The 9456-nt window shown below is 36.1% G+C and overlaps 1 protein-coding gene across 1 annotated transcript; it reads left to right on the top strand.

Annotated features, from left to right (window-relative positions):
* The first annotated feature begins 260 nt into the window (after positions 1–260).
* Positions 261–6122, top strand: LOC130740171 (lysine-specific demethylase JMJ13). Its single transcript, XM_057592684.1, has 11 exons — positions 261–687; positions 1497–1806; positions 2131–2287; positions 2385–2604; positions 2696–2749; positions 3234–3313; positions 3419–3696; positions 3812–4207; positions 4387–4796; positions 4909–5190; positions 5308–6122. Exons 1-11 carry the CDS (start codon positions 685–687, stop codon positions 5647–5649), a joined length of 2532 nt encoding a protein of 843 aa, XP_057448667.1. The 5' UTR covers positions 261–684; the 3' UTR covers positions 5650–6122.
* The last annotated feature ends 3334 nt before the right edge of the window (positions 6123–9456 follow it).

The following is a 9456-nucleotide window of genomic DNA, read 5'->3' as shown; positions in this document are numbered from 1 at the left end:
TCCGTCAAAGTTTACGGAACGGTGATCGTGTTTACACCTCGAAACGCGTTTTGGAATTTGGACGGCAAGTTTTGTTTTCGTTGAACCACCTAACAACCACCACCACTTCTTCACCTCAAAGTTTCTTTTATTATTAATTTATTATTTATTATTATTATTTACTTTTTTAATATATAAATAAAAGTCCACTCATATTCGGTTTTCAGAGCTAATAAAGTGTTAATTATTTTTTTCATCACTAGTATAAAACTATAAATTATCCCTACCTTACCCTTTTTCGGTTTTCTAAGCATTCTCTCTATCTCTCTCTTTCCTCTCTCTGTTCCTTCCTTCGCCGCGAAACCTCTTCTCCGCCGCCGGTAACCGCTTCTACATTTCGATGACCAAATTCCGCGTCTCTGTAGGAAGCTGGTGACAGTCTTCCGATTGAAACGCTTGCATTCTCTCGCAATTCGCTGTGGTTGGTTCTGTAAGGTGTTGGATCTCTCTGCGAAGCGGTGACGGTGTTGTTTTCGTTGCTGTTCGAGAATGTGGTGAGCCTGGTTGGGTTGTGAGGCTTGCTTTCAATCTGCATCGTTCTGGATCGTGATTTAGGGTTTGGCTCTGGGATTTCGATTAGGTTTTGTGATTGTTTGCTTGTGATTAGCGAAGACGGGGACCTATAGGGAGCGACTCCGGAATGAAATGGTAGGTCAATCGTGGTTTGCTGAGGGAAATTTATCTCTAACCTTCTGATTTAGCTTTTGATTTGTAATGCATGAAACACTTTTTGAAATGTATCTTCCTTTTGATTCATTGTTCAGATCTCGGGCATTGTTTTACTCTCTTGTTGTTTGGATGTGATTTTTGATGATTTCTCATGAATTGGTTTCTGGCCTCTGTTTTCTCTGTTTCTCCTTCAAACTGCTATGCAATTCATGCTTCTCTTGGTGCATTTTGTGAGAGTGGGTGTTTTTCCAGGAATAGGAAAAGAAAATCTTAACACTCAGCTGAAAATTATGAAGAATAATAGAAAAAAAGAGGACCAGAGTGCTTCTCTTTTTTTCTGAAACAGTAATTTCGACAATCTACTTTTATCAAGGATTTACCGTTTTCTGGGTTTTCTGGGCTATTCGTTTTCTTTCTTTGTGTTTTGGAATTTATATGATTATTACTATCTTTTGTATGATTGGCTTATGTTGATGAAGAAAAAATTGATGTTGAGAGGAGTAAACTGTTTCAGCGCATGCATTTGTTGAATATTGTATGGGTTTATTTTTTGTTGACTTTGGCTTTCTGTGGATGAGTTTTCCCCCCTCTTAGTGGCAACTTTTCCAAATAAGTAAAGGAGATTCACGTTCAACACAGAATGCTTGGTTTGATTTTTTTGCACCATAATTTGAACTTCCAGTGATGCTAACAAGTATTTGCTTCAGCCTGTTCATTGTTGATTGTACATTTATCTTTACATTTAAAGTCCTGCTAATCTGAGTTTGAAATGATGAAACATGTAACAGGTTGAACGAAGATCAAGTTTATCTAAGGAAGCTAGAAATGGGTTAGAATTTTTGAAGCGTAAAAGGCTTCAGAACGCAAATATGATGAACAGAAGTGGTGGAGATGCTTTAAGATCTTCGGGATCTTGTGGCATGGGATTGCAAGGGAGTGCAGATGTCTTTTCCAAGCGGAAGGTGGATAAGTTTGACACAAGTAATCTGGAATGGACTGATAAGATTATGGAGTGTCCTGTGTATTCTCCAACAAAGGAGGAATTTCAGGATCCTTTAATTTATTTGCAAAAAATAGCTCCTGAAGCTTCTAAATATGGTAAGGAGTTTGGTTTGTGGAATCTTTTATTTAGGTCTTCTAAGTGTTTTGTATTAACATTATCACATTAGTTAATAAACCAGGGCATTGGCATATGCACTACACTCCACATTCTGGTACTTGTCGCTTAAACCTTCCATAGACATAAGCTAATAGTTACAGCATTGAACATTGATTTATAAATGGTCTTACTATATTTGTGTATTAGTTTAATATTATCTCATTAATGCAAGTGTTCTTTTTTGGGAAAGGGATAGATGAACCAGTAGAGTGATAGATCTGCAACCTGACTTTTTCCCCATTTGTATTGATGATAAATTGCAGGCATATGCAAGATTGTTTCACCTTTGAGTGCTTCTGTACCTGCTGGGGTTGTTTTGATGAAGGAGAAAGCAGGATTCAAGTTTACAACTAGAGTGCAGCCCCTTCGCCTTGCCGAATGGGATACTGAAGACAAAGTCAAATTTTTTATGAGTGGAAGGTCAGTTTGCCTACTGTCACTGCATTTTAATGGTTGTGATTTGATATTTCAATTATATTATTAAGGTTTCTGATTAATGTAATTGTAATTCATTCAGAAATTATACATTACGTGATTTTGAGAAAATTGCGAACAAGATTTTTGCACGAAGATACTGCAGTGCTGGAGGTCTTCCTCCTACGTACTTGGAAAAAGAGTTTTGGCATGAAATCGGTTGTGGGAAAATGGAAACTGTTGAATATGCATGTGATGTTGATGGCAGTGCTTTCTCATCTTCTCCCACAGATCCACTTGGGAACAGCAAATGGAATTTGAAGGTTTTAATTCTAACAGTGTCTTCTATTTTTGTACTTTTTTCCTTTTGTACTTTCATTAACTTGTTGATCACTTTTTTCTATATGATATTAGAAACTTTCGCGGTTGCCCAAATCAATCTTGCGGTTCTTGGAAACGTCAATTCCGGTACGATAATACTCTTGGTCATTTTTTGTTCAATTTTATTAGGATCTACTTGCATGGTATGGGGCTTGAGTTCCACATGGAATCATGGGATTTTGGTGTTGGGTTTAGATGGCCTTGGGCTCTCCAACTACAATGGCTAGTTATGGTTGCATGGTTCTCTCCCAAGGTTCTTATCAATTGGTATCATAGCTTTCCACCATGTCTCAGCTGCAAACGAGTGGTGCGGTCAGGGATGCTGACATTGCAGTATTCGCCCGCGACTAGCCGAAGGGCTACTGGGCATGGGTGTTGAGGCGGCGGAGTGTGGTGGGATGTTAGGATCCAATTGCAAGGTATGAAAGACTTGAATCCCACATTGGAAGAATGGTATTTTAGTGTGGGATTTATAAGGCCTTGGGGTTCTCCAATCATAACGGCTAGCTTTTGTGGTATGGTTCTCCCATATATTGGGATTCTGCTACTTATATATTGGGTTTTCTACCAGGGAGTAACAGAACCCATGCTATACATTGGAATGCTGTTTAGTATGTTTGCTTGGCATGTGGAGGATCATTATTTGTACAGGTAAATTTTACTTCCATTGTAATAAATTTTGAACTACATTCTCAACAAAGAATTCCTTCTTTAGTTGTTTACCTATGATATTAATATAGTATATTGTTATTGCAGCATTAATTATCAACACTGTGGGGCATCAAAAACATGGTACGGCATTCCAGGTCAAGAAGCTTTGGAATTTGAAAGGGTGGTGAGAGAACATGTGTATACTACTGATATTTTGTCAAGTGATGGGGAAGACGGAGCTTTTGATGTTCTCCTGGGGAAAACAACACTATTTCCGCCAAATATCTTGCTGGAGCATGGAGTCCCTGTCTACAAGGCTGTTCAGAAGCCAGGGGAATTTATAATAACCTTCCCTAGAGCATATCATGCTGGCTTCAGTCATGGTTAGATTTGCTAATTTAAATAATTTTGTTCCTGGAATGATACTCCTGTTCCTGCTCCTTACCAGTTACTGCATGTGAAATGTTAATAATGTTGCATATCTTCTTTAAATTTTAGGTTTCAACTGTGGAGAAGCTGTGAATTTTGCACTTGGTGATTGGTTTCCTCTAGGGGCTACTGCTAGCCGGAGATATGCATTTCTTAACAGGGTTCCTTTGCTTCCCCATGAAGAACTTCTTTGCAAAGAAGCAATGCGGCTCTGTAAATGCTTGGAACTTGAAGATCCAGACTTTCCCTCTTTAGACTTGATTTCTCATAATAGCACTAAGATTTCTTTTGTTAATTTGATGCGTTTCCAACACTGTGCTCGCTGGTTCCTAATGAAATCAAGGGTCCGTATTAATCTCTCTCTTCATTCACATGGCACGATTCTCTGTAGCCTCTGCAAACGTGACTGTTATATAGCTTATGTTGACTGCAACTGTCACGAGCATCCTGTCTGCGTACGTCATGGTAAGGTTTACTCAATACTGTGTTTACTATTATTCCATTATGAGCTTGATTATGTTTGGTTGTCACATGCTCGTTTGATCCATGCCTTACAATTTTCCATGTGTCTGGTTTTCAATCATTGTCCAATTTCTGCTTTAATATCTTAAGGCATAATGACGGAAAACATTGTCTTGATTCAGATGTCGAATCTCTTGCCTTCAAGTGTGGAAGCAAGCACACTCTTCGTTTGAGGGAGGACATTGTGAATATGGAAGATGCAGCCAAGAAGTTTGAGCAGGAAGATGGAGTATTGGAGGAGTTAAGCAAGCAAACCGAAACTGATCAAAATATGTATTCATATCCTTTGTCAGATTTGTTTCAGAGAGCTGAGGCAAATGGATACGTGCCTTATTGCGAGCTTAAACTTGATTCTGATTTTGAGTGTTATACAACTCCAGAACAGTCAAATAATCAAGAGTGTGCTACACAAAGTGTTTTCAGACATAGCTCTGAAAATTATAAAGAAGTGTATGATGTTTCCTTTTCTTCTGCTGCATCCACTCTTTGTTCTCTCTCAGAACCTCTTGAGAGCTCCTCTGCTCCCAGAAATGTAATTTCTATGACTATGGTTTTGAATATTGTTATTGTACATTATTTCATTGAGATTTGAACAACTATTACTAGTTCCTGTTCTTAAACTGTCAATTTTTTTCTGCTGGCAGGCCGAGGGGCATAGTAACTTAAATTTAGGCACTATTGATTTTCAAGACCTTGGTGAAAGGATATCTAACAGTGCATGCGAATCTTCACTATCTCCTGCTCTTTATCATGAAAGCTCAGCTAAACCGCAGGGTGGTCTTCAGCGATACGACACAAAGCCCATTGTGGATAATGAAAGTGATGATTCTGATTCAGGGATGTTTAGGGTAAAGCGCCCTTCAGCTCTGAAAGCAGAGAGGAGAAATGTGAACAAGGTTTTGTCTTCAAAGAATTCTGAGCAGCAGGTATGCAAAATATTTGGTCGATGATTTCATGTATATCTGCTTGCTACTCTCTCTCAATGAAATACTTGTCATTTTTCACCACCGATGCATGGACCATGCTGATATTTTATTCCACAGGGACTTAATCGACTGAAGAAAGTCCGTCCTGAAGGAAAATGCAGACAACCAATGGACCTCAGCAGAAGCAATGAATCAAGTTTCAAATTTAATAGTTATCCTGATACTCATAAAGTTTATGGCGATATTTCCTCAAAGGACAGGTCTGCTAGGGGAAATGGCATTCCCATTTCAGTAAGGTATAAGAAGCCATGCAACGGGGAATTAAGTGTGCAACGAGATCACCACCGGAGCGATAGGTTGCAGCAAACTTCTAGGGAACCGCCTTCCATTGAGTTAGGGACAAAGCGCCTAAAAGTCCGAGGCCCCTCATTTTTGGGCTTAGAGAGCAGATTGAGTTGAAGTTTCGAGTTACCTCAAAAATATTGAGAGTCTGACTTTGCTAACTTCATTTAGCTAATGGGCTTTCTAACAATACAGAAAATGCAAATTATTGATTCAGGAAGCAGTGGCAAGATATTAACCAATTAGGATAAGAATTTACATTCTTTGTGCAGGCCTAACATTTGGGCAATCTGCACGGGTGGTGATCCTCTGGGTTCTCTGGCCGAGGTGTTTTTCCAACTTTGGTGGTTGAACCTGACCTGCAAAGTTAGGACTTAGATATTGGGTTAGCGACTCATTTCTATGTACATTTGTTTTCTTCATATCAATCGTTTAGGTCTTGCTAGGAGCATGGGTCTCTCCATTGTTTTCTCATTGAATGCTATTAGCTGCTTCCCCTTTTGACGTTAATTCATTCTTTGTGTAGCAATAGGTCCTTTATACCTAGAACTACATGAATAAAATTAAAAGAAATAGCTCATTTTCTCTCAGCAACTTTCTTTTCATCTATCATTTTTATTATGCTCATCATATTTTCTCTCAGCACCTTTCTGTTCATCTATCATTTATATGACGCTGATCATATTTGGTAACATGAACAGTTAGATGTTTGCAATTGTATAATTATTGTGGCACTATTATTTCACTAATTTGTAACTGTTATGAAACGCTAGTGGACCAACTACTTATTCTGTAGAACCCAGAAAGTGTCATTACGGCTTCAGCATGCATGATTTATTTTCTGTTGAATTATGTATTGTTTCATTTAATGAGGTGCTATTCAAGCAGGTTTTACCAATATGGTGCCAAAATTTAACCCAGAAAGAAGTTTTTATGTATAAAATCCATTGCCATATTATCGAGTGATATGTTTATTATAGGCGTTTGAAGATTTTGGAGTTATGATATATACACACCTCTCCACTTCTTTTCCACCTTCATTCTATTTATTTATCTCTTCTTTATCAATCAAATCACATATCACATCTTTACTTTCTCTCTCATTTCTTCCTATCTCTCTCTTCTTCCACCTCTCCACACCTCAAAAGTGATGTGTGAAGATATAATTATCCAAGATTTTGTTTGTTTTATTTTGATTGTACGTCTACTATTCTGCTTTTTCAATTTTTGAAAAATATTATCTTTTTTATATTTTTACGATTATTTTGTAATTAATATGAAAAATGGCGGCTGTTTGTTTCTTGATCATCTTTGTATTAGTGTATATATTACTAACCTGTCTTCTAAGTAACTCAACATATGTTTTTTCCAAGGAAAACAAAATATGTTGATATTTTTCCATTCAAGAATTTGTGCCAATGAATGTACAAATTTATACATGCATTGATAATTCCCATATGTTACATTTACAGATGCCCTATTAAGACTCTTCATGTGATATGTTAAACAAATGTTTATCTGAGAATTAGTAATACAGCATTTGTTGCTATATATTGATAATAATGACTTTTTTTGTTGTTAAATTTGGTGTTTCAGCCCACCAACTCACCAACTAGCGGTGACCTATTTACACGAAGAGACATTCAATTCCCTTCCCTACCTAGATATATTTCAGCTTCACTACCCGCTATCACATAGGCTAAAAAATTCGCAAACAAAGCTTTAAATAGACTACCGGCTCGTGCCATAACTTTAAGAAGATTAAGCGGGATAAAAAATAACACTCATGATAAGTGTTTGAGATAGCAAAATAGCTCATGACACACCTACCTATAAACTATTATAAGCTTATTTTTATAAATTGTTCATAATAGCTTATGAATAAACTATCCAAAATTTACTATTGGGTTATTTCAATAAGTTTTTCAGATAAGCTTATAATTAAGCACTTGCTTAAGTTATTTACCTAAGAGCTTAGGCCTTAAATTTTTTTAGTATATCAAACCCATTTATGCAAATTTGTTTGTTTTGAGCTAGTTAAGTGAAGTTTAATAAAAGTAAGTTTGATATAATTAAGTTTTGAAAAATAAATTTGTGTTTTTAGAATGACATACAAAAACTAGTTTAAAGAAGTACTCTTTGGATAAAGTAAACTGGAAAGATAAAATAACTAAAATATACATAATTAAAATGTAATAAAATTCTAAATTTATTATTTTATTTAAATAATATAAATATATTATTTTATCTATTTTTTATTAATTTATGTAACTTATATGACAGTTGAATATTTTTTATTAAAATAATTGAACAAATAAATTATTGATATATAATTTTCTCAAATATTTTTATGAGTTAAATTAGAGTCAAATTACACTGTATCATATAAAATCACCAAAAAAACTGTATTATATAATTATTAAGTGATATAGATATTAATTAAGATTAATTTTATTTAATATATTTTTATTTTTATTTTTTTATTTCAATGCGTAAAAGGTAAGCTAACCTAAAACTATAAAAGAAGCGGGGACAAAGTGCGGACATTAAACGCGAGTCTCGTTAATCTTTCACAATCTTTCTCCAGTTCTATTCTTCTTCTCGCGATTCTTCCACCTTCGCAATCCAATCCAATCTGCGTCACAATGCTAAACCCTAATGGAGCGCCACTCCGATCTCCATTCGCGTTCATCACCGCTCGCCCATTCCTCCGCTTCCGTCTCCGTTCTCTCATCGCCGTTTCGACCCATATCCCATTGTCTTCACCGTGTCGAGGTAAGTGACTGATCACTCCTTTCTTGGTGCTAAGATTCCAATTGCGTTTCCAAAATTGTTAGATCTAGGGATATTAGGTTGCCAAGAATATTCATCGTTATGAATGGCGCTTTAAGCATATATTTATAGGTAAAGGACATTGATTTATCATTATTCTGATTTAGCTCTCTACTTCTGTTGGCCTAATGCTTTTTTTTTCCCTTCTTTTTTCCCTTGAATGTGTTTTCCTTTCTTTCCATGTCAGTAGCCGTTAACACTTGTTCACAACTGGATGGAGTACTTTTGTTATTTCTAAGAGACTAGTTGCTGGAGTCAACTTTTTGTTTCTGAGGTATGCTTGTTATGTTTTTCTTTTTCTTAGTTTACTATGTGGTTCAGAAAATCTTCCACTGTATTATATACATGAATTCATATGTTTTCACTACGCAAGCATAAATTAAGAAATAATGTTGTTCTAGCATTGGGGTTTAACAACATCATTGTTCTCACTGTTTGCATTATTGTTGTGATACTGTTGGGGTGTTACTGGTAACGGAAAGTCCAAGTGTTTTCTTGGATGCTTTGAGACTTCACTGGGTAGAGTTTCAGAACAAATTTTAACAGGGAAATGGTTACTAGTTCTTTCCATTTTAAATTACATCACTTACTGACGAGGATGAACTGTAACTGCTAAATACCAGACAATATATATAGGTAGAACTTAGAAGTGTCAATTTGACCTCAAGAACCTGGCAGGTCTAGTATATAAAGCTATCCCTTTATGTCCACCCAATTTGTAGTTATATTGTGTACTCATGTTGTCAATTATATTCTGAAATAAGAGCATTGAAACAATGGAATGTCTATCTTTCCTGGAAATCAATGTTTATTATTTTTTGAGTCATTAATTCAAATTATAGTCAGGCTATATATTGTCGTCTCAAGTTACTTGTGTAAACAATATATTACTAGCATCATGACAATCGTCGGTTGCTTTCCTGATTCAAAATTGACTTGGGCTTTTTGATTGTTTAGGACAAGTCTGTTCGTTGTAAGTGTGAACAAGTCTTTGGAAACCATCAACCAAATATTGAGTGCTGGCATCATGTTCAAGATGAGGTTTGAGGGTGTTGATTCCCGAGACAGACAAAAGGTAATCAATTTTATTGC

The sequence above is a fragment of the Lotus japonicus genome, chromosome 2, assembly GCF_012489685.1.
Source record: "Lotus japonicus ecotype B-129 chromosome 2, LjGifu_v1.2".
Lineage (NCBI taxonomy): Eukaryota > Viridiplantae > Streptophyta > Magnoliopsida > Fabales > Fabaceae > Lotus > Lotus japonicus.
This window is presented reverse-complemented; position numbering and strand designations above follow the sequence as displayed.